The sequence below is a fragment of the Canis lupus genome, chromosome 10 (genome assembly GCF_011100685.1).
Source record: "Canis lupus familiaris isolate Mischka breed German Shepherd chromosome 10, alternate assembly UU_Cfam_GSD_1.0, whole genome shotgun sequence".
Classification (NCBI taxonomy): Eukaryota; Metazoa; Chordata; class Mammalia; order Carnivora; family Canidae; genus Canis; species Canis lupus.
Genome location: NC_049231.1, coordinates 293,897 through 318,741, shown reverse-complemented (window position 1 = coordinate 318,741; position 24,845 = coordinate 293,897). Strand labels below are relative to the sequence as shown.

The 24,845-nt window shown below is 47.2% G+C and overlaps 1 protein-coding gene and 1 pseudogene across 1 annotated transcript; one reads left to right on the top strand and one right to left on the bottom strand.

Annotated features, from left to right (window-relative positions):
* Nucleotides 1-14,210: 14,210 nt before the first annotated feature.
* LOC119876713 (metal transporter CNNM3-like) lies at nt 14,211-15,942 on the top strand. The gene is given in 4 exon segments (XM_038549555.1): nt 14,211-14,405; nt 14,461-15,357; nt 15,359-15,479; nt 15,482-15,942. Coding segments are annotated over 4 exon segments (1,674 nt in total).
* Nucleotides 15,943-17,183: 1,241 nt separating this feature from the next.
* On the bottom strand, nt 17,184-22,977 carry LOC119876712 (annotated as a pseudogene).
* Nucleotides 22,978-24,845: the final 1,868 nt, after the last annotated feature.

Below are 24,845 nucleotides of genomic sequence, written 5' to 3'. Positions count from 1 at the left end.
TGCTCGGGGTGATGTCTCCCAGCCCGGGGGAGATCGAAGGTTTCTCTTAGATTCCACAAGCACAACAAACAAGGGGAGAAAGCAACGGACTGGACTTCATCAAAATTAAAACCTGATGCCAGCAAGAGTGCGACCAAACTCCCCACCCTGAGGGCAACGATGTGAGAATGTCCTGAGGGGGGTTTGGGGGGAGCACGAGGGACTCCACGTTCCAGTGTGTGAAGACCAAGCCTGTTCACTGGCCAGGGGGACCCAGCAGGCCCTGACCGTTCTTCTCTGACCACAGGGTTGGGCGGGGAGGTGTCATCCCTGTCGGGGTCCATGCATCTAGGATGGGCTAGAAAGGTCATGAATTGGGTCTCCCTGCACAGCACGGGGCTTACAGGGGAGCGGGGGTCCTGGGGGAGCTTCCGAACTCCAACTGCAGCCTCCTTCCCTGGACAGGGCCTTAGGGGGCCGCCCTCACCCTGTGGGGCTGTGGAAGGGCTGCAGGAGCTGCTCGCAGTCATCACATTGGGGTCGGGGTGTTTTGGACCCCAGCCCGGGAGGCCAGCGCCCCTACCTGGACTCACAGGCCCCAGAGTGGCCCGCGGGGAGCAGGCATCAGCGGCCACTCACCTGTGACCTGTTGCTGTGTGAGCGCCTCCTCTTTATGCACCGGGGTACTGGGGAGGGTGGGAGAGTTGGGGAACTGGGGAGAGTGGGAGTTCTGGGGTATTGGGGAGAGTGGGAGAGTTGGGGAACTTGGGAGAGTGGGAGTTCTGGGGTACTGGGGAGAGTGGGAGTACTGGGGTATTGGGGAGAGTGGGAGTACTGAGCTACTGGGGAGAGCGGGAGAGTCGGGTCACTGTGAGCCAGATCCGGAGCACGAGGGTTTCCGAAGGTCTGCAGATGCACAGTGAGCGCCAGGCAGCAGTGGAACCCGGGAGCGGCACAGTTCCGCCCACAGTGGGGTCCCGCATCATGACTATGGGCAGGCGGGGTCCAATCAGCACTTAGCCCTTCACCCTGAAGGCTGAGGGTCCCGGGGGAGGGTCCTGTCCCTACGCCAGGTGGGAAGGGGATGCAGACACCTTCCCACATCCTCAGTTCCCATCCTCGGGCCCTGCAGGCCTTCCACCCTTCTAGGCAGACTGGGGGTCACAGACATCCCCCCGAGCCCCAGAGTTCACAGCATGGGGTTGCACTTAAGAACATTTGAGGGGCTCCTGGGTGGTTCAGTCGGTTCCATGTCGACTCTTTAGTTTGGCTCAGGTCAGGATCTCGAGGTTGTGGCGTGGAGCCTCGCGTGGGGCTTGGGCTCCGGTGGGTGAGGAGTCCGCTCCAGGTTCCCCCTCTCCCTCCGCCCCTCCCCACTGCACCCTCTCTCAAGTAAATCTTCTAAAAATTAACATGAAGACACGTGAGCATCTTTATCTCCTCTGCAGAGGTGTCTTCGTGTGTGTAACGACCGTGTAAATGCCTTTCACGGACCCACCGGGAGTCCTACCAGAAACCCCTTTCCTTGATATTTATTGAAGTACAGTCGACACACAATGTGACAGTAGTTTTAGGGCTACAACTAGTGACTTGACAATTCTGTGCCTTAGCTCCCCCCACGAGAAGTGGCGTCACCGTCTGTCCCCGTACAAAGTTGTCACAACAGTACTGACTCTATTCCCTAGGCTGTACTTTCTAAATTTCTGTGACTTGTTTATTTGAGAACCAGACGCTTATAGCTGTTACTATTGTTCATCTATGTTGCCCATGTCCTACCCACGGCCCCTCTGTCCATCAGTCAGCAGGATCCATCACATTAACCAGAGAAAGGACATGGGGCAGCCCAGGTGGTTCAGCAGTTTAGCGCCTGCCTTCGGCCCTGGGCGTGATCCTGGAGTCCTGGGATCGAGTCCCACGTCGGGTTCCCTACATGGAGCCGCCTTCTCCCTCTGCCTGTGTCTCTGCCTCTCTCTCTCTCTCTGCCTCTCAAGGATATGTAAATAAAATCTTTTTTTAAAAGAAACACAAGAGAAAGGACAAAAAGCATACGATCCTCTCAAGAGTTGCAGAAAAAGCATTTGACAAAATACAACATCAAAAGCATAGTGGGTTTTGAGGAATGTCTATCAACAGAATAAAGGCCGCTAGGAAGGCCCGCAGCTGACGTCATCCTCAAGGGTGAAAACCTGAAATCGTCTCCCCTGAGCAGGAACAAGCCAAGGAGGTCCCCTCTCAGCGCTGGAAGTCCTAATGTAGTCAACAGACAGGAAACAGCAAAGGTTCCACACCTGGAAGGGGGACGTCACACTGTCCCTATTTGCTGAAGATGCGGTACTAGAAACAGGAAACCCGAGAGCCTCCACCAAAACCTGTTAGAACTAAGGAGTGAGTTCAGTAAAGTCACGGAACACAAACTGACCCTACAGAGCTCAGTAGCCTTGCTGTGTCCCGACAATGAGCACTCAGGAAGGAAATGAAGGACGTGACTCCCTTCTCAGGAGCATCACAGAGAATAAATAATGAGATGGAACCAAAGGAGCACAAGACTTGTGCACTGAGCCATACCAGGCTCTGAGAGGCCGTCCTGGGCTCGTGGGGTGGGAGCCTCATCTTGTGAAAATGTCCGCAGTTCCTGAAGCCACCCTCAGTTTCAATGTCATTCCTATCAAAATCATGGTGGCAGATCTTAGAAATAGGGAAAAAAACTCATAACATCCATCCGCCCCCACAAATGACCCCGGACAGCAAATCAGTATTGGAGAAGCAAGACAGAGCGGGACGTAGCACTTTCCTATTTCAAACGATGTCACAGAGACACAGAATAAAGCAGCGTGGTTCTCAGGCCCACGGCTGGCTCTGTCGGTTAAGCATCCGACTCCTGACCTCACCTCCAGTCCTGATCTCGGGGTCGTGAGTTCTAGCCTTGGGCTGGGCCATGGACGAGACGTGGCGCCTAGTTAAACAAACCAGACCCACGGGGGGTGGTCCTGGCATAAGCTGAAGGAGCAGAACAGAGAGTCCAGAAGGAAATATGCTCTGATACAACTGATTTTTTTTAACTTAATTTAATTTAAACCCAATTAATTAACATATAGTGTATTATAGTTTCAGAGGAAGAATTCAGGGATTCACCAGTTGGAGATAACAGCAGTGCTCGTGACATCACGTGCCCTCCTTCATGCCAGTCCCCTGTTATCCCCTCTCCCACCCCTCCCCTCCAGCGACCCTCAGTTTGTTTCCTATGATTAAGAGTCTGTATTTCCTGCATCTGTTTTCATCTTATTTGTTTTTCCTTCCCTTCACAGATGTTCATCTGCTTTGCTTCTTTAATTCCACCTATGAATGACACCACACGGTCATTCTCTTTCCCGACTGACTTATTACACTTAACATGATCCCTCTGGTTCTATCCACGTCACTGCAAATGGCAAGATTTCCTTCTCTTTGAGAGCTGAGTAACATTCCTCTCTCGATGACCATCATCTATCTCCCATCCTCTTTATCCATCATCTGCCCGAGGGCACCGAGGATCCTCCCACAGTGTGGCTACCGTGGACCCGGCTGCTGTGGACATTGGGTTGCATGTGTCCCGAGTCTCACTGCATCTGTATCTTCGGAGTGAGCTCCAGGCCGTGCACCTGCCGGTCGCAGGGCGGCTCTATTTGTAACTTCCTGAGGAGCCTCCACACTATTTCCAGGGCGGCTGCACCAGCCCGCGGTCCCGCCCACAGTGGAAGAGGGTTGAGTGAGTTTTGCAGGACGTGGTAAAAGTCTGGTCCACATTTCATTTCGCGTCCTGTGGGCTCCAATTCCTTGTCTTTAAGAATTTCTGGGGAAGCCAGGTGTTGGGCTCCGTTTCAGTGAGACGTTTCTGAAGCTCACAGGCCTCAGCTGGAGCCTGGAAGGAGGCAGGTGCGGCCCGGGGCTCAGGGACTCTGCCTCCTGCAAGGCCTCCTGCAGCGTCTGAGCATCCCGCAGGGGGCGCCCGAGCCCAGGCCCCGCCCAGGGGGCGCGCATGCGCAGTAGGCCACGTCCGCCTGCACTAACAGGAGCCCGCCTGTGCTGGGGAGGCCTGAGGAGGACGTGGGGCCGTGTCCACGCTGACAGGAGCCCCGGTCTCCTCAGGACCCGCAGTGAGGCTTCAGGAAGATGTGGGCCCTCATCCACACTGACAGGAGCCCCTGGGCCGCCTCAGGACCCGCGGGGAGGCTTCAGGAAGATGTGGCGCCGCGTCCACTCTGGCAGGAGCTCCCGGGCCCCTCAGGACATAAGTTGAGGCTTCTGGAAGCTGGAGGCCACATCCACGGTGACAGGAGCCCCGGCCTCCTCAGAACCCGTGGTGACGCTTCGGGAGGATGTGGGACCATGTCCACACAACAGGACGCTGACCTCCTCAGGAACCCCGGTGTAGACTTCAGGAAATATGTGGATGCATCCATGCGGACAGAAGACCCCAGCCTTGTCAGAGCCTGTGGTGAGCCTAAGAAAGATGTGGGAACCGCATCCACACTGACAGGAGTCTCCGGCCTCCTCAGGACCCACTGTGAAGGTTTGGGAATATTTGGGGCCACGTCCATGCTGACAGGAGCCCCCAGCTTCCTCAGGTCTTATGGTGAGGCTTGAGGAAAATGTGGGGCCATGTCAACACTGACAGGACTCCCGTCCTCCTCAGGATCTGCACTTTGGCTTCAGGACATATGGGGCTGCGTCTATGCTGACAGGAGCCCACAGCTTCCTCAGGACCCGCGGTGAGTTTTTGGGGGGACGTGGGGCCATGTCCAGGCTGACAGGAGCCCCCGGCCTCCTGAGGACCTGCTAGAGGCTTCCAGAGGATGTGAGGCATAGTCCACAGTGACAGGAGCCCCCGTCGTACTCAGGACCTGCTGACTATGACTCAGGAACGCATGGGGCCACGTCCGCACTCACAGGAGCCCGGCTTCCTCAGGACCCCCTGGAGGACTCTGGAGGCGCCGTTGGGGGCCACATCCACATCAGAAGGGACTACTCAGAACCAAAGGGTAAGTGAATGGGTAGAATGAATGGTAGGGTCAGGGGAAGGGAGGCAGTTGGTGGTTAGGGTTAGGTTAGATGTTAGGGGTTTGTGATGATGCTTATGGTTACAGATTAGAGGTTAGGGTGAAGGATAAGGGTAAGGGTCAGTGGTTAGGAGTTAGTATGGGGGTTAGGGATTAGGGTTAAGGACAGGATATAGAGTTAGGGTTAGGATTTAGGCTTTAGGGATTAGGGCTGGAGGTTAGGAGTTGGGGTTAGGGTTATGGTTAGAGTAAGGTTTGGGCTTAGGTTTGCAGTTAGGGTTAGGGGTTAGGGTATGAATTAGGGTTAGGGGTTAGGGTTAGGGTTAAAGTTAGGGCTAGGTTTAGGGTTAGGGCGAGGGTTAGGGTTAGGATTGGGGTTAGGGCTAGGGTTATGGTTAGTGTTTGGTTAGGGGTTAGGGTTAGGGTCAGGTCAGGGTCAGGATATGGTTTTGGAAAAGGGTAAGAGATAGGGTTAGGGAGTGGGTTAGGGGTTAGTTTTAGGGTACGGGTTAGGGTACACTTTGGGGTATGAGATAGGGTTAGTATTAGAGGGTTAGGGTTAGGGTACAGGTTAAGGTTAGGAATAGGATTTGAGTACATTAAGTTAAGGTTAGGGTTAGGGTTAGGATTAGATTTAAGGTAGTGGTCAGGGTTAAGGGTTTAGGTTTAGGAGTTAGGGTGAGGGTTGGCAGGAAGGTTCAGTGAATGTGTTTCGGTCTTGGGGTTTGTGTTTGGTTTTCGATTAGTGATAGGTCTTGTTTAAGGGTTAGGTTAACATTAAGCTTAAGTGTAGGGTTAGGGTTATGTCTGTGTATGGTTAGAGTTTGGGTCTTGGCATGTGCCTGCACTGGGACTCCTAGCATCTTGGGCCGTTTAGTTTTATGCACTCTATTAAGGTTTTGGGTTGAAAGATAGCCTGACTCCACCAAGTCAGTGGCCTCCCCAGATAATCAAAATCCAGGTTTCTGCTGGGGTGAGAATAGACATGGCAGCCTTCTCCTGAGCCGAGCTAAGGAGGGGATTTGTGGCTCTAAATACTCTTTATTTGGATTTTCAGTTGCCTTTCTGATTTTATCTCTTGTGCACACGTTTCATCAATACTACCAATTATTATTTTAAAGTTTCACTTGAATTCCTGTTTGTAAACAGAGTATGATATAGTTTCAGGTTTACCACATAGTGATTCTACCCTTGGATACAACGCCTGGTACTGGTCACAGGTGCCCTCCACTATCCCCATCCCCTGATTCCCCGTCCTCCCCACCTTCCTCTGGTATTTATTAGTTTATTCTCTGTGGTTAAGAGTGTGTTTCTTGGTTTGCTTCTCTCATCCCCCCCCCTCCGCCCCTTTGCCAGTTTGTTTGGTTTCTTAAAATTCACATGTGAATGCAATTGTATGGTATTTGGTATCTGTCTTTCTCTGACTGACTGAGTTCATTGAGCATAAGTCCTTTCCACTTCTCCCACGTCATTGTAAATTGCTTCATTTCATCCCCTCTGATGACCAAGGATGTCGCAGTGTGTATATTTACCACATCGTCTCTGCCCATTCATCTGTCGATGGACATCTGGGCTGTATCCACAGTTTGGCTGTTGTTGATAACGCCGCTACAAACACTGGGCTGCGTGTCCCTCTTTGAATCTACTAAATGACTTTTGTATCCTTGGGGTAAATACCTAGCTGTGAAATTTTGGAATCGTAGTGTAGCTCTATTTTTAACTTCTTTTTAAAAAAAAAATTTATGATAGAGAGAGAGAGAGGCAGAGAGAGAAGCAGGTTCCACGCACCAGGAGCCCAACGTGGGATTCGATCCTGGGTCTCCAGGATCGCGCCCTGGGCCAAAGGCAGGCGCCAAACCGCTGTGCCACCCAGGGGTCCCCTATTTTTAACTTCTCGAGTACCCTCTACACTGTTTTACACAGTGGCTGCACCTGTTTGCATGCGCACCAGGAGTGTAAGGGGGCTCCCCCTTCTCCATAGCATCACCAACACCTGTTGTTTCTTGTGTTGTTAATTTTAGCCATTCTGACGACTGTCAGGTGACATCTCATTGTGGTTTTGGTTTGCATTGCCCTTATGATGGGTGACGCTGAGTGTCTTTCCGTGTGTCTGGTGGCCATCTGAATGTCTTGTAAGAGACAAAGTCCATTCATGTCTTCTGCCCATCTGCAGTTGGATAATTTGTGTTTAGGATGCTGAGATTTATATTTGCTTTATGTATTTTGGATACTACCTCTTTATTGGTTGTGTTGCTTACAAATATCTCCTCTCATTTTGTATGTTGCCTTTGAGCTTTGGTTGTTTCCTTCACTTTGCGGAAGCTTTTTAATTTGATGAAGTCCCAAGAGTATTTTTGCTTTTGTTTCCCTCACCTCAGAGGCATATCTAGAAAGAAGACCCAATGGCCAATGTCAAAGACGTTGCTGCCTATCTTTTCTTCTTTTTATGGTTTCAGGTCTCACATTTAGGTCTTTCATCCATTTTGAATTTATTTTTTATATATATGGTGTAAGAAAGTGGTCCAGTTTCATTCTGCTGCATGTGGCTGCCTGGTTTTCCCAACACCATTTGTTCTTATCCTGGGGTCAGCGTGAGGGTTTGTTGAAGAGACTGTCTTTGTGCCATTGGATATTCCTTCCTGCCTTGTTGTCGATTAATGGATCATAGAGTTACAGGTTTGTATCTTGTTTCGGCTTTCCATTCTGTTCTATTGATCTAAGTGTCTCCTGTTGGGAGATTTTTGATTGCTGATTCAATTTCTTTGCTAGTTATCTGTCTATTCAAGTTTATTATTTCTTCCTTTTTCATTTTTGCTATGTTATATATTTCTAGGAATTGATCTATTTCTACCAGGTTCTAGGTTGCTGGCATATAATTTTTCATAATGTTCTCTTATAAATGTTTGTATTTCTCTACTGTTGGTTGTTATTTCTCTTTTCTCATTTGTGATTTTATTTGGGTCCTTTCTCATCTTTTCATCTTTTCTGTTTTTTAAAGATTTTATTTAAGTATTCATGAAAGATACAGAGAGGCAGAGGTATCGGCAGAGGGAGAAAGAGGCTCCATGCGGGGAGCCTGAGTGGGACTTGATCCCCCAGGACCCTGGGATCATAACCTGAGCCAAAGCAGATGCTCAACCACTGAGGCACACAGGTGCCTTGCTGATACAATTCCTTTGCTAGTTATGGGTCTGCACACATTTTCTATTTCTTCCTATTTCAGTTTTGCTCGTTTGCACATTTCTAGGGATTTGTCCATTTCTTCGAGGTGTCCCAGCTTGTTAGTGTATAATCTTTCATAGTATTCCCTTATAACTCAATAAGAATAGAAAAGAATAAAATAGAAGAGAAAAGAATAGAATAGAAGAGAAGAGAAAAGAATAGAATAGAAGAGAAAAGAATAGAAGAGAATATAAAAATAGAATAGAATAGAAAAGAGAAGAATAGAACAGAATAGAAAAGAATAGATTAGAGGGATCCCTGGGAGGCACAGCGGTTTAGCCCCTGCCTTTGGCCCGGGGCCCAATCCTGGAGACCTGGGATCGAATCCCACATTGGGCTCCCGGAGCGTGGAGCCTGCTTCTCCCTCTGCCTGTGTCTCTGCCTTTCTCTCTCTCTCTCTCTCTATGTGACTATCATAAATAAATAAAAAAATTAAAAAAAAGAAAAGATGAGATTAGAATAGCAAAGAAAAGAATAGAATAGAATAGAAAAGCATAGAATATAATAGAATAGAATACAATAGAATAGAAAAGAATAGAACAGAAGAGAAAAGAATAGAATAGAAAAGAATAGAATAGAATATAAAAGAATAGAATAGAATAGAGAAGAATAGAACAGAATATAAAAGAATAGAATAGAGAAGAATAGAATAGAATAGAATAGAACAGAATAGAAGAATAGAACAGAAAAGCATAGAATACAATAGAATAGAACAGAAAAGAATACAATAGAATAGAATAGAACAGAATAGAAAAGAATAGATTAGAATGAAAAGAAAAGAATAGAATAGAAAAGCATAGAATAGAATAGAATAGAATAGAATAGAATAGAAATAGTTAGAACAAATTATTTTAAGATTTGTGTGGAATCAGAAAAGACCCCGAATAGCCAGGGGAATTTTAAAAAAGAAAACCATAGCTGGGGGCATCACAATGCCAGATTTCAGGTAGTACTACAAAGCTGTGGTCAACAAGACAGTGTGGTACTGGCACAAAAACAGACACATAGATCAATGGAACAGAATAGAGAACCCAGAAGTGGACCCTGAACTTTATGGTCAACTAATATTCGATAAAGGAGGAAAGACTATCCATTGGTAGAAAGACAGTCCCTTCAATAAATGGTGCTGGGAAAATAGGACATCCACATGCAGAAGAATGAAACTAGACCACTCTGTTTCACCATACACAAAGATAAATTCAAAATGGATGAAAGATCTAAATGTGAGACAAGATTCCAAAAAAATCCTAGAGGAGAACACAGGCAACACCCTTTTTGAACTCGGCCACAGTAACTTCTTGCAAGATACATCCACGAAGGCAAAAGAAAAAAAAAGCCAAAATGAACTATTGGGACTTCATCAAGATAAGAAGCTTTTCCACAGCAAAGAATACAGTCAACAAAACTAAAAGACAACCTACAGAGTGGGAGAATATATTTGCAAATGACGTTATCAGATAAAGGGCTAGTTTCCACGATCTATAAAGAACTTCTTAAAGTCAACACCAAAGAAACAAACAATCCAATCATGAAATGGGCAAAACACATGAAGAGCAATCTCACAGAGGAAGACATAGACATGGCCAACACACACATGAGAAAATGCTCTGCATCACTTGCCATCAGGGAAATACAAATCAAAACCACGATGAGATACCACCTCACACCAGTGAGAATGGGGAAAATTAACAAGGCAGGAAACCACTAATGTTGGAGAGGATGCGGAGAAAAAGGAACCCTCTTACACTGTTGGTGGGAATGTGAACTGGTGCAGCCACTCTGGAAAACTGTGTGGAGGTTCCTCAAAGAGTTAAAAATAGACCTGCCCTACGACCCAGCATGTGCACTGTTGGGGATTTACCCGAAAGATTCAGATGCAATGAAATGCCGGGACACCTGCACCCCGATGTTTCTAGCAGCAATGTCCACAATAGCCAAACTGTGGAAAGAGCCTCGGTGTCCATCAAAAGATGAATGGATAAAGAAGATGTGGTTTATGTATACAATGGAATATTACTCAGCCATTACAAATGACAAATACCCACCATTTGCTTCAATGTGGATGGAACTGGAGGGTATTATGCTGAGTGAAGTAAGTCAATCATAGAAGGACAAACAGTGCATGTTCTCATTCATTTGGGGAATGTAAATAATGGTGAAAGGGAGTATAGGGGAAGGGAGAAGAAATGTGTGGGAAATATCAGAAAGGGAGACAGAACATAAAGACTCCTAACTCGGGAAACTAACTAGGGGTGGTGGAAGGGGAGGAGGGTGGGGGGTGGGGGTGAGTGGGTGATGGTCACTGAGGGGGACACTTGACGGGATGAGCACTGGGTGTTATTCTGTATGTTGGTAAATTGAACACCAATAAAAATTATTTTATTAAAAAAGAAAAGAATAGAAAAGAATAAAATAGAATAGAAAAGAATAGAATAGATTAGAAAAGAATAGAATAGAATAGAATAGAATAGAATAGAATAGAATAGAATAGAAAGAATAGAATAGAAATCTATAATATATCAGGACATGTTTAAATAGAGTACCAATACATTTCTAGCATTTTCTTTTTTTTTTTTTTCTAGCATTTTCTTAAGGAATATTTCTAGGTAACTGGCATTTTCTACATAGCACTCTGTCTTTTGTGGCCTTATCTAACTAACAAGAACTGTTTTATTCTCAGTGGACTCTATATGAATGGGTACCTTGTTATCTTTTAATACATTTGTCTCCACTTATTCCTGTACATTTTTCTTTTGTAATTTTTGACATGTACCCTTATGATCATTGTGTATTTTTAAATAATAAAATAGTGTTTGTTAAAAAAAAGGTCTCTTACTCTGAGCCTTGGTTTCCTCATTTGTAAAATGGGGATAATAATATATTCTTCACCTCAGCAATATAGTTATTGACCTGTCTCCTCAGGCAGGGGAAACAAAAGCAGAAATGAACTCCTGGGACTACAGCATAATTAAAAGATTTTGCACAGCAAAGGAAATCATCAACAAAATGAATAGGCAATCCAATGACTGGGAGAAGATATTGGTAAATGACATATCTGATAAGGGATTAATATCCAAAATATATATACAGAACTTATACAACAAACAAAACAAAACAAAACAAATGATCTGATAAAAAATGGGCAGAGGACCTGAACAGACATTTCCTCAAAGACATATAGGTGGCCAACAGACACATGAGAAGATACTCAACATAACATCACTCATCATCAAAGAAGTGCAAATCTGGAAGGAAGGGCAAGATGGCTGAAGAGTAGGGTCCCCAAATCAGGGGAGGAGGGGCAAGATGGCAGAAGAGTAGGGTCCTCAAATCACCTGTCTCCACCAAATTACCTAGATAACCTTCAAATCATCCTGAAATCTACGAATTTGGCCTGAGATTTAAAGAGAGACCAGCTGGAATGCTACAGTGAGAAGAGTTCATGCTTCTATCAAGGTAGGAAGAGGGGGAAAAAGAAATAAAGAAACAAAAGGCCTCCAAGGGGGAGGATCCCCCGAGGAGCCGGGCTAAGACCAGGGCGAGTGCCCCCAGGACAGGAGAGCCCCATCCCAGAGAAGCAGGAGCTGCACCAATCTTCCCGGGTGAAAAGGCACCCGCAGGGAGTTAGAGCAGGACCTCAGGAGGGCGGGGATGCCCTGGGACACTAACAGACACCTGCACGCCCAGGAGAGTGTGCCGAGCTCCCTAAGGGCTGCAGCGCGCACGGCGGGACCCGGAGCAGCTCGGAGGGGTGCAGGCGGCGGCTCTGCGGAGGGGGCTGCGTGGCCAGGAGCGCGAATCCAACAGCGCAGACCGGGAGCACAGGGCGCCGGGACACAGCCCAGGATCCGGCCTCTCCCCGGGACAGGCAGAGGCCGGGAGGGCCCAGGACAGCAAGGGCGCTCCTGACCCGAGCTGAGCAGATCAGCGGCCCCACCCCGGAGCCTCCAGGCCCCTGCAGACGGAGTAGTTCCTGTGGGAGCTGAATCCAGGTTTCCAGAGCTGCAGCAACCACTGGGGTTGTTCCTCCTGTGGCCTCACGGGGTAAACAACCCCCACTGAGCCCTGCACCAGGCAGGGGGCAGAGCAGCTCCCCCAAGTGCTAACACCTGAAAATCAGCACAACAGGCCCCTCTCCCAGAAGACCAGCTAGACGGACAAGTTCCAGGGGAAGTCAAGAGACTTAAAGTATACAGTATCAGAAGATACTCCCCCGTGTTTTTTTTCTTTTTTTTTTTCTTTTTGGTTTCTGATCACTTCCTCCACCCTTTTTTCCACCTTTCTTTCTTTTTCTTTCTCTTTTTCTTCTCTTTTTTCCTTTTTTCTTCCTTTTTTCTTCCTTTTTTCTTTTTCTCTTTTCTTTCCTTCTGTCTCTTTTTCTCCGTTTCCCAATACGACTTGTTTTTGGCCACTCTGCACTGAGCAAAATGACTAGAAGGAAAACCTCACCTCAAAAGAATCAGAAACAGTCCCCTCTCCAACAGAGTTACAAAGTTTAGATTGCAATTCAATGTCAGAAAGCCAATTCAGAAGCACTATTATAAAGCTACTGGTGGCTCTAGAAAAAAGCATAAAGGACTCAAGAGACTTCATGACTGCAGAATTTAGATCTAATCAGGCAGAAATTAAAAATCAATTGAATGAGATGCAATTGAAACTACAAGTGCTAATGACGAGGGTTAACGAGGTGGATGAACAAGTGAGTACATGGAAGACGAGTTGATGGCAAAGAGGGAAACTGAGGAAAAAAGAGACAAACAATTAAAAGACCATGAGAATAGATTAAGAGAAATAAGTGACAGCCTGAGGAAGAAAAACCTACATTTAATTGGGGTTTCCCAGGGCGCCGAAAGCGACAGAGGTCCAGAATATGTATTTGAACAAATCCTAGCTGAAAACTTTCCTAATCTGGGAAGGGAAACAGGCATTCAGATCCAGGAAATAGAGAGACCCCCCCCTAAAATCAATAAAAACCATTCAACACCTCGACATTTAATAGTGAAGCTAGTAAATTCCAAAGATAAAGAGAAGATCCTTAAAGCAGCAAGAGACAAGAAATCCCTAATGTGGGACCCAGGAAATTTAACAAAAATCCCCTACCCCTAGACAAGCAGTGCAGGACTAACTCTACACCTGCCACCTCCTGTATCACACCCACATGACCTGCTTATTGCTTAGGGCACTGCCCCACCCTAGTCAAGCCCAGGGCACACCCTAATCGGAAATTGGCTCAGTGATAGGCCAGTTCAAATGGATACTTTAGGGTAAAATGTAATTCAATCAGCCACCTGTGTGTGGACCGACGTGACTGCAACTTTCTGCGTATCCCATTGGCCACTGGTCCCTATAAAGCTGCTATGCCTTTTAGTCTGGGGGTCCAAGTCCCTGCTCCGCTGTGTCGGGTATACTTGGACCCAAGCTTGAGCTTGTAAATAAACCCTCGTGTGTTTGCATAGGTGTCGGCTTCTTGGTGGTTTCTCGGATTCACAATCTTGGGTACATTTGGGGGCTCGTCCGGGATCGGAGAGACCTCCAGGACCCTATCCGGAGTGTTTCACGCGTGGTGAGTGCACTTAACTTTTTCCACCTTTTGTGCGCATATTCTCTGAGAGCTCTAAACTGTACTTTACCTGTAGGAATTCCAATATATATTGGGTCTGCATGGGCTTAGGTGGACGCGCTGGCGGGCCATCGACCAGGGGTCTTGAGGAGATGTCCCTTGCCCCTGCCTGGAGGACTGAGGTCCTCATCCATAAGGAGGACAAGGGTCCTCATCTGTAAGGAGGACAGGGTCCTCATCTGTAAGGAGGGTCGGCTGCCAGCCCTTCCGGTTACCTTCTGTTTCGTCTCCGCAGTCGCACTGGAATGTTTGTCTGTGTTATTGTGTTCTTGTTACCCGTTTTGCGCGCTTGTCTGTATTACTGTGTCTTTAACTGCCATAACTGTCTACATAAGGAGAGGGGACAGCAGGCGATGGCGGCGGCGGCTCGTCTAGGCTGGTTGCTCGCCAGTGCTGTGCCAGGGCATCGCCGCCAGGGAGGCTGCGTGGGGCCCGTGGGTACTGGGCATCAGTCTGGAGGAAGACGGAGACAAGGACGTGGGGTGGGAGTGCGCCTCTTCGGCTCAGGCGTGGCCAACAGCTCCTGGTCCTGGGTGGCCCCCGAGGGGGTGGGCTGCCCCGAGGGCCTGCTGGCCGGGACGCCTGGGAAGGCGGTGCCTGGAGCCCGTGTGGCCCTGGGTCGGCCGCGCCCTGGGCGTGTTGTTGCTGCTGGCCAGCCTGGCGCAGGCGGCGCTGGCGGTGCTGCTGTACTGCATGGCCGGGCAGCGCGCCGTGCCCTCTGTGCTGGGCAGCACGGGGCTCGTGTTCCTCGTGGGCAAGGTGCTGCCAGCTGCCGTGAGCGGGCGCTGGGTGCTGGCGCTGGCCCCACCCGCGCTGCTCCTCAGCCGCCTGACCATGCTGCTGACCCTGCCGGTGGCACTGCCCGCGGGCCAGCTGCTGGAGAAGGCAGCGCGGCCCGGGCGGCTGCAGGAGTGCATGTTGGAGTTGGCCCGCGGCGGCAGCGGCCCCTACAGTGACCTCAGCAAGGGCGTGCTGCGCTGTCGGACCATGGAGGATGTGCTCACGCCGCTCGAGGACTGCTTCATGCTGGACTTCGGCGTCCTGGCCAGCATCATACAGAGTGGCCACAAGCACATCCCGGTGCACGAGGAGGAGCGCTCCAACATCGTGGACATGCTGTACCTCAAGGACTTGACCTTCGTGGATCCCGAAGACTGCACGCCGCTCAGCACCATCACCTGCTTTTACAACCATCCGCTCCACTTCGTCTTCAACGACACCAAGCTGGACGCCGTCCTGGAGGAGTTCAAACGAGGGAAGTCTCACCTGGCCATCGTGGAGAAGGTGAACAACAAGGGTGAAGGTGACCCTTTCTACGAGGTGCTGGGCCTCATCACCCTGGAGGACGTCATTGAGGAGATCATCAAGTCTGAGATCCTGGATGAGTCTGAGGACTACCAAAATGCCACCATCAGGAAGAAGCCTGCTCCTCTGAGTGCTCCTCTCCTGCAAAAAGAGGAATTCTCCTTGTTCAAGGTGTCTGACGATGAATATAAAGTGAAAAATCTCACCTCAGCTGCTCTTGGCCACCCAGCACTTCCCGTCTCGAGAGGTGGATGTATTCAGCCCCCTGCGAATCTCCAAGAAGGTCCTGCTGCACCTGCTGAAGCATCCCAGCGTCAACCAGAAGTGAGGTTTCACGAGAGCAACCGTCTGGCTGCACACCATTACCTGTACCAGTGCGGCCAGCCAGTGGATTATTTCATTCTCATCCTGCAGGGCAGGTTTGAGGTGGAGATTGGGAAAGAGGGCCTGAAGTTCGAGAACGGAACCTTCACCTGCTACGGAGTGTCCACCCTGACAGCGCCGTCCTCGGTTCACCAGTCCCCAGTGTCCTCGCTCCAGTCCATCCACCATGACCTGCAGCCAGAGCCAGCCGATGGTGCTTGCTTGTCTGCATACTGTCCTGACTACACCATGAGGGCCCTCTCCGACCTGCAGCTCATCAAGGTCACGCGGCTGCAGTACCTCAATGCACTCCTGGCCACTCGAGCCCAGACCCAGTTGGGGGAGCAAGAGGGCGCCAGGGGATGGTTGGTGGTGGGCTTTCTACTTTGCCTTTTTCTCCTTATGCCCCCTTACTGAGGGGTGGGAGCACTGGCGGCAACTCCAGGATGGGGAGACAAGCCCCAGAATCGGAAAAGCTGGGTTTGCTTCTGGGCCTAGCCACCAGCTGGCTGAGTGACCTTAGGCAAATCACTCTGTAATTTGTCTGCGCCTCAGTTTCCTCCTCTGCCTATCAATGTTTGTGAAGTATAAAGTGTCGGTATGTACATAAGGGATGATTATTGTATGTAAACGGGGTTTCTTTGAGTTGTATAAAAAGTTAGCAATTGCCCAGTTCTTGGATTTTGAACCTGGGAACCTTAAATTGAAGTTGGAGATCCCCATAAACTCCTTGAAAAAATAATGGGAGTGTGAATTTCATTTCTTCAGTTAAGGCCTTCAGAGACATGGTAAATTTGGACCAGGGGATTTTTAGTTACCAACAGTGAAGAAACCCTAAGGTTTAAGAACAGTCTCTCCATAACCCATGAGCAGGTGTGGCCTAAGCTGAGGGCCCTCTATGAGACTGGGCCACCCCCGGACCCCCATCGATATCGGCCAGGTGACTGGGTATACGTGCATAGATACCAACACCGGATGCTTCAACCTCACTGGAAGGGACCTTACACCGTGATCCTGACCACTCCCACCGCTCTGAAGGTCGACAGGATTACTCCCTGGGTCCACTACACCCACGTCCGGCCAGTTGACCCACACGCTGTTCTCAAGGACTTTGTTCCAGAACGGAAAAGCCAACCGAACAAGGACAATCCCCTAAAGCTAAAACTGAGCCGTAATCACTTATTTCCCACCTCCAAGACTCCCTACTCTGAGGTTGTCCTTCAAAATAGAAGGGGAGGAGAAGGGGCAAGATGGCGGATGATTAGGGTCCCCAAGTCACCTGTCCCCACCAAATTACCTAGACAACCTTCAAATCATCCTGAAAATCTACAAATTTGGCCTGAGATTTAAAGAGAACAGCTGGAATGCTACAGTGAGAAGAGTTCACACTTCTATCAAGGTAGGAACACGGGAAAAAAGAAATAAAGAACAAAAGGCATCCAAGGGGGAGGGGCCCAGCGAGGAGCCAGGCTAAGGCCGGGGCGAGTGTCCCCAGGACAGGAGAGCCCCGTCCCGGAGGAGCAGGAGCTGCACCAATCTTCCTGGGCAGAAAGGCGGTCGCAGGGAGTTGGAGCAGGAACCAGGAGGGTCGGGGACGCCCTCAGGCTCCCTGAGACACTAACAGACACCTGCGCACCCAGGAGAGTGCGCCGAGCTCCCTAAGGGCTGCAGCGCGAACGGCGGGACCTGGGAGCAGCTCGGAGGGGCTCAGGCGGCGGCTCTGCGCGGAGGGGGTGCGAGTCCGGGAGCAGCTCAGAGGTGGCTCCAGCAGAGGAAGAGGCTCCGTGCAGAGGGGACTGCGCGGCTCTGGGAGAAGCTCGGAGGGGCTCGGGCAGCGGCTCCGCGGAGGGGGCTGCGTGGCCGGGAGCGTGAATCCAACAGTGAAGGCCGCGGAGCACTGGGCGCCCGGGAGACAGCCCAGGATCCGGCCTCTCCCCGGGATAGGCAGAGGCCGGGAGGGCCCAGGACAGCAAGGACGCTATTGCCCCCAGCTGAGCAGATCAGCAGCCCCGCCCCGGAGCCTTCAAGCCCTGCAGACAGAGAGCTCTGTAGTTACTGCGGGAGCTGAATCCAGGGCTGCAGAGCTGGCCCCGCCACTGCGGTTGTTCCTCCAGCGGCCTCCACTGAACCCTGCAGCAGGCAGGGGGCAGAGCAGCTCCCCCAAGTGCTAACACCTGAAAATAAGCACAACAGGCCCCTCCCCCAGAAGACCAGCAAGACAAATTCCAGCGGAAGTCAAGGGACTTAAAGTATACAGAATCAGAAGATACTTCCCCATGATTTTTTTTTCTTTTTGATTTCTGTTTGCTTCCCCCACCCTTTTTTTTTCCTTTCTTTCTTTTTCTTTCACTTTTTCTTCTCTTTTTTCTTTCTCTTCATTTTTTCTTTTTTCTTATTCTCTTTTCTTTCCTTCTTTCTCTCTCTTTATCTCCTTTTCCCAATACAACTTGTTTTGGCCACTCTGCACTGAGCAAAATGACTAGAAGGAAAACCTCACCTCAAAAGAAAGAATCAGAAACAGTCCTCTCTCTCACAGAGTTACAAAATCTGGATTACAATTCAATGTCAGAAAGCCAATTCAGAAGCACTATTATACAGCTACTGGTGGCTCTAGAAAAAAGCATAAAGGACTCAAGAGACTTCATGACTGCAGAATATAGATCCAATCAGGCAGAAATTAAAAATCAACTGAATGAGATGCAATCCAAACTAGAAGTCCTAACGACGAGGGTTAACGAGGTGGAAGAACGAGTGAGTGACATAGAAGACAAGTTGATGGCAAAGAGGGAAACTGAGGATAAAAGAGACAGACAATTAAAAGACCATGAGGTTAGATTAAGGGAAATAAACGCCGGCCTGAGGAAGAAAAACCTACGTTTAATTGGGGTTCCCGAGGGCGCCGAAAGGGACAGAGGGCCAGAATATGTATTTGAACAAATCCTAGCTGAAAACTTTCCTAATCTGGGAAGGGAAACAGGCATTCTGATCCAGGAAATAGAGAGATCCCCCCCCCTAAAATCAATAAAAACCGTTCAACACCTCGACATCTAATAGTTGAGCTTGCAAATTCCAAAGATAAAGAGAAGATCCTTAAAGCGGCAACAGACAAGAAATCCCTGACTTTTATGGGGAGGAGTATTAGGGTAACAGCAGACCTCTCCACAGAGACCTGGCAGGCCAGAAAGGGCTGGCAGGATATATTCAGGGTCCTAAATGAGAAGAACATGCAACCAAGAATACTTTATCCAGCAAGGCTCTCATTCAGAATGGAAGGAGAGATAAAGAGCTTCCACGACAGGCAGGAACTGAAAGAATATGTGACCTCCAAACCAGCCCTGCAAGAAATTTTAAGGGGGACTCTTAAAATTCCCCTTTAAGAAGAAGTTCAGTGGAACAATTCACAAAAACAAGGACTGAATAGATATCATGATGACACTAAACTCATATCTCTCAATAGTAACTCTGAACGTGAACGGGCTTAATGACCCCATCAGAAGGCGCAGGGTTTCAGACTGGATAAAAAAACAGGACCCATCTATTTGCTGTCTACAAGAGACTCATTTTAGACAGAAGGACACCTACAGCCTGAAAACAAAAGGTTGGAGAACCATTTACCATTCAAACGGTCCTCAAAAGAAAGCAGGGGTAGCCATCCTTATATCAGATAAACTAAAATTTATCCCGACGACTGTAGTGAGAGATGAAGAGGGACACTATCTCATACTTAAAGGATCTATCCAACTAGAGGACTTACGAATCCTCAATATATATGCCCCGAATGTGGGAGCTGCCAAATATTTAAACCAATTAATAACCAAAGTGAAGAAATACTTAGATAATAATACGCTTATACTTGGTGACTTCAATCTAGCTCTTTCTCCCCTCGATAGGTCTTCTAAGCACAACATCTCCAAAGAAACGAGAGCTTTAAATGATACACTGGACCAGATGGTTTTCACAGATATCTACAGAACTTTACATCCAAACTCAACTGAATACACATTCTTCTCAAGTGCACATGGAACTTTCTCCAGAATAGACCACATACTGGGTCACAAATCGCGTCTGAACCGATACCAAAAGATTGGAACGTCCCCGGCATATTCTCAGACCATAATGCCTTGAAATTAGAACTAAATCACAACAAGAAGTTTTGAAGGACCTCAAACACGTGGAGGTGAAGGACCATCCTGCTAAAAGATAAAAGGGTCAACCGGGAAATTAAGGAAGCATTAAAAAGATTCATGGAAACTAATGAGAATGAAGATACAACTGTTCAAGTCTTTGGGATGCAGCAAAAGCAGTCCTAAGGGGGAAATACATCGCAATACAAGCATCCGTTCAAAAACTGGAAAGAACTCAAATACAAAAGCTAACCTTACACATAAAGAAGCTAGAGAAAAAACAGCAGATGGACCCTACGCCCAGCAGAAGAAGAGAGTTAATTAAAATTCGAGCAGAAATGAAATCGAGACCAGAACTGTGGAACAGATCAACAGAATCAGGAGTTGGTTCTTTGAAAGAATTAATAAGATAGATAAACCATTAGGAACCTTATTAAAAAGAAGAGACAAGACTCAAATTAATAAAATCATGAATGAGAAAGGAGAGATCACTACCAACACCAAGGAAATACAAACGATTTTAAAAACATATTATGAACAGCTATACGCCAATAAATTAGGCAATCTAGAAGAAATGGACGCATTTCTGGATAGCCACAAACTACCAAAACTGGAACAGGAAGAAATAGAAAACCTGAACAGGCCGATAACCAGGGAGGAAATTGAAGCAGTCATCAAAAACCTCCCAAGACACAAGAGTCCAGGGCCAGATGGCTTCCCAGGGGAATTCTATCAAACGTTTAAAGAAGAAACCATACCTATTCTCCTAAAGCTGTTTGGAAAGATAGAAAGAGATGGAGTACTTCCAAATTTGTTCTATGAGGCCAGCATCACCTTAATTCCAAAACCAGACAAAGACCCCAGCAAAAAGGAGAATTACAGACCAATATCCCTGATGAACATGGATGCAAAAATTCTCAACAAGATACTAGCCAATAGGATCCAACAGCACATTAAGAAAATTATTCACCATGACCAAGTAGGATTTATCCCCGGGACACAACGCTGGTTCAACACTCGTAAAACAATCAATGTGATTCATCATATCAGCAAGAGAAAAACCAAGAACCATAGGATCCTCTCATTAGATGCAGAGAAAGCATTTGACAAAATACAGCAGCCATCCCTGATCAAAACTCTTCAGAGTGTAGGGATAGAGGGAACTTTCCTCGACATCTTAAAAGCCACCTACGAAAAGCCCACAGCAAATATCATTCTCAATGGGGAAGCACTGGGAGCCTTTCCCCTAAGATCAGGAACAAGACAGGGATGTCCACTCTCACTACTGCTATTCAACATAGTACTGGAAGTCCTAGCCTCAGCAATCAGACAACAAAAAGACATTAAAGGCATTCAAATTGACAAAGAAGAAGTCAAACTTTCCCTCTTCGCCGATGACATGATACTCTACCTAGAAAACCCAAAAGTCTCCACCCCAAGATTGCTAGAACTCATACAGCAATTTGGTAGCGTGGCAGGATACAAAATCAATGCCCGGAAATCAGTGGCATTTCTATACACTAACAAGGAGACTGAAGAAAGAGAAATTAAGGAGTCAATCCCCTTTACAATTGCACCCAAAAGCATAAGATACCTAGGAATAAACCTCACCAAAGAGGTAAAGGATCTATACCCTAAAAACTATAGAACACTTCTGAAAGAAATTGAGGAAGACACAAAGAGATGGAAAAATATTCCATGCTCATGGATTGGCAGAATTAATATTGTGAAAATGTCAATGTTACCCAGGGCAATATACACGTTTAATGCAATCCTTATCAAAATACCATGGACTTTCTTCAGAGAGTTAGAACAAATTATTTTAAGATTTGTGTGGAATCAGAAAAGACCCCGAATAGCCAGGGGAATTTTAAAAAAGAAAACCATAGCTGGGGGCATCACAATGCCAGATTTCAGGTTGTACTACAAAGCTGTGGTCATCAAGACAGTGTGGTACTGGCACAAAAACAGACACATAGGTCAATGGAACAGAATAGAGAACCCAGAAGTGGACCCTGACTGTATGGTCAACTAATATTCGATAAAGGAGGAAAGACTATCCATTGGAAGAAAGACAGTCTCTTCAATAAATGGTGCTGGGAAAATTGGACATCCACATGCAGAAGAATGAAACTAGACCACTCTCTTACACCATACACAAAGATAAACTCAAAATGGATGAGAGATCTAAATGTGAGACAAGATTCCATCAAAATCCTAAAGGAGAACACAGGCAACACCTTTTTTGAACTAAGCCACAGTAACTTCTCGCAAGATACATTCACGAAGGCAAAAGAAACAAAAGCCAAAATGAACTATTGGGACTTCATCAAATAAGAAGGTTTTGCACAGCAAAGGATACAGTCAACAAAACTAAAACCTTTTCCTACTTCAAATAATTTCTGCATGGATTCATCTCCAAGAAGTAGAAAAACCATTAGATCTGAAGCGGTTTTGAGCTCAGCAATATCATGCCCTTTGTCACTATCCACTTTCTGCTGAACAATCTCTAGTAGACACTCTACCAGGCCTGCTTCAACCAGCTGTAGTTTAATAGCATCATTTTTCTGCCAGTGGAGCAAGAACTTCCAAAATCATTTCCCTTTTATCATGTTCTATTTGTTTCTTAAAGAGTTTTACTAGCTCTTCAGCAATGTTCGTACTGGCAAACTGTTCTTTACTTGACTCAAGTTCTGCTAAGTTACCAAATGCAACAAGACACATTTCTGTACGAGCTGCATTTTGGCAATGGATGCCCAGTAATTTCACTGGGGTAGGTATAACACCCATATTGATAAGCTGAGCTTGAAGGGAATCATTCTCATTGCTGTAGTTCATCAGCATACCACAAAAGACAGTCAAGAGCTTTTCATTGGTGGGATCTGTTATACTGCACAGTGACCTTAAATGGTCAATTACAATCTGTGCACCACCTGCTTGATCAACTGCACTTCTGCCCTCATGGCTATCGTAACATATGCTTCCCAGAGCCCTGCCCATTTGAAGTAGCACTTCCTGGTCTTTGCTATTTAGCAGCTGCACCAATGGTGAAGTCAATCCAGTATCCATACATGGAATACACATACATTCATTTTTGGCTACTTCTGCTATGACGTTAGCTACTTTGGCTGTGCAGGAAGACTGTGGAATCAACAGACTTACAAACAGCTGAAGTATTCCACTTCCTTGGATTTTTTTCACTCGTTTCCATATTATTTTGAGCCAGGGCTTGAAGCAGACAATCCAAGCATCCTTCTAAACTATCTTCAGTTCTGTCAACAGCTGTTATCTTCAACTTCTTCAAGGTATCACTGAGAGTATCTGCCATGTTTCTCCTGGAGGGTGAGGAGCCAGCAGGACGAGGCGAAGGTCCCAGTGCGGCCGGCGTGGTGCTGTGTCCTCCCCTCCCTCTACCTCGGTCTCTCCCACAGCCAGGGAGGGACCCACGGGGTGGGGGTCACTGGGGAGGAGGAGCTGCTGCTGCTGATCAAACTATTTATTATTTATTTGAGTGAGAAAGAGAGCATGATCAGGAGGAGGGTCAGAGGGAGAAGCAGACTCCTCGCTGAGCAAGGAGCCTGATGTGGCCCTCGATCCAGGACCCTGGGATCATGATCTGAGCCAAAGGCAGACACTTAACCAACTGAGCCACCCAGGTGCCCCCCCCAAAAAAATTAATTTCTAAATGCTTATATTATGAAGGCTGAGTGAAGCCCTACTTAGTGTTCTTAAACTTTGACTTACCCCAAGTACCTTCCTCCCTTATCGCAGCATACTTAGAGATATCCAGGGCACATGGAGTTGATGTAGTCAGTTCTAATAATCTCCTGACAAATGTTCTGATTGGCTTTGTCTGAAGTGGGGATAAGACCTTCTTCCTTGTGGCTATTGATGGAGGCAACTGGACAGAAGAGAGATGTAAATAAGCTGGCCTTGCTGCAGAGGGATTCCATGTAGAATGGCCAATATGTTTATACTCCTATTATATTAAACCAACCACTTTAATATCTATTCTTACTAGTTAAGCCCCAGTTTCTTTTTTCCTTTTTTGTATATTTTTTGTTGGATTTCAATTTGCCAACATATAGCATAATACCCTGTGCTCATCTCGCCAAGTGCCCCCTCAGTGCCCGTCACCCAGTCACCCCAAACCCCCTCCCACCTCCGCTTCCACTACCCCTTGTTCTTTTCCCAGAGTTAGGATTCTATCATATTCTGTCTCCCTCACTGATATTTCCCACTCATTTTTCTCTCCTTTCCCCTTTATTCCCTTTTACTATTTTTTATATTCCCCAAATGAATGAGACCATATAATGTTTGTCCTTCTCCAAGTGACTTACTTCACTCAGCATAATACCCTCCAGTTCCATCCATGTCGAAACAAGTGGTGGGTATTTGTCGTTTCTTTTTTTATATATAATAAGTTTATTTTTATTGGTGTTCAATTTGCCAACATACAAAATAACCCCCAGTGCTCATCCCCTCAAGTGCCCCCCTCAGTGCCCATCACCCATTCACTCCCACCCCCCACCCTCCTCCCCTTCCACCACCCCTAGTTCATTTCCCAGAGTTAGGAGTCTCTATGTTCTGTCTCCCTTTCTGATATTTCCCACACATTTCTTCTCCCTTCCCTTATATTCCCTTTCACAATTATTTATATTCCCCAAATAAATGAGAACATACACTGTTTGTCCTTCTCCGATTGACTTACTTCACTCAGCATAATACCCTCCAGTTCCATCCATGTCGAAGCAAATGGTGGGTATTGTCGTTTCTAATGGCTGAGGAATATTCCATTGTATACATAGACCACGGCTGCTTTATCCATTCGTCTGTCGATGGGCACCGAGGCTCTTTCCACAGTTTGGCTATTGTGAACATTGCTGCTATAAACATTGGGGTTCAGGTGTCCCAGTGTTTCATTTCATCTGTATCTTTGAGGTCAATCCCCAGCAGTGCAATTGCCGGGTGGTACTAAGCCCCAGTTTTTTGAGAAGGATATTGTTCACCATATAATACTGTTATAATGTGTATCACTCATTAAGCACTTAAGTATTGGCTTTTAAAAATGCTTTACACTATGATCTCATCTAATGCTCAAAACTATCATATGTGATAGACAAAATTATTATCCACATGTTAGAGTTTCAGAAAAGTAAGCCTTAGAGAGGTCAAGTAACAATCCCAAGGCAACTC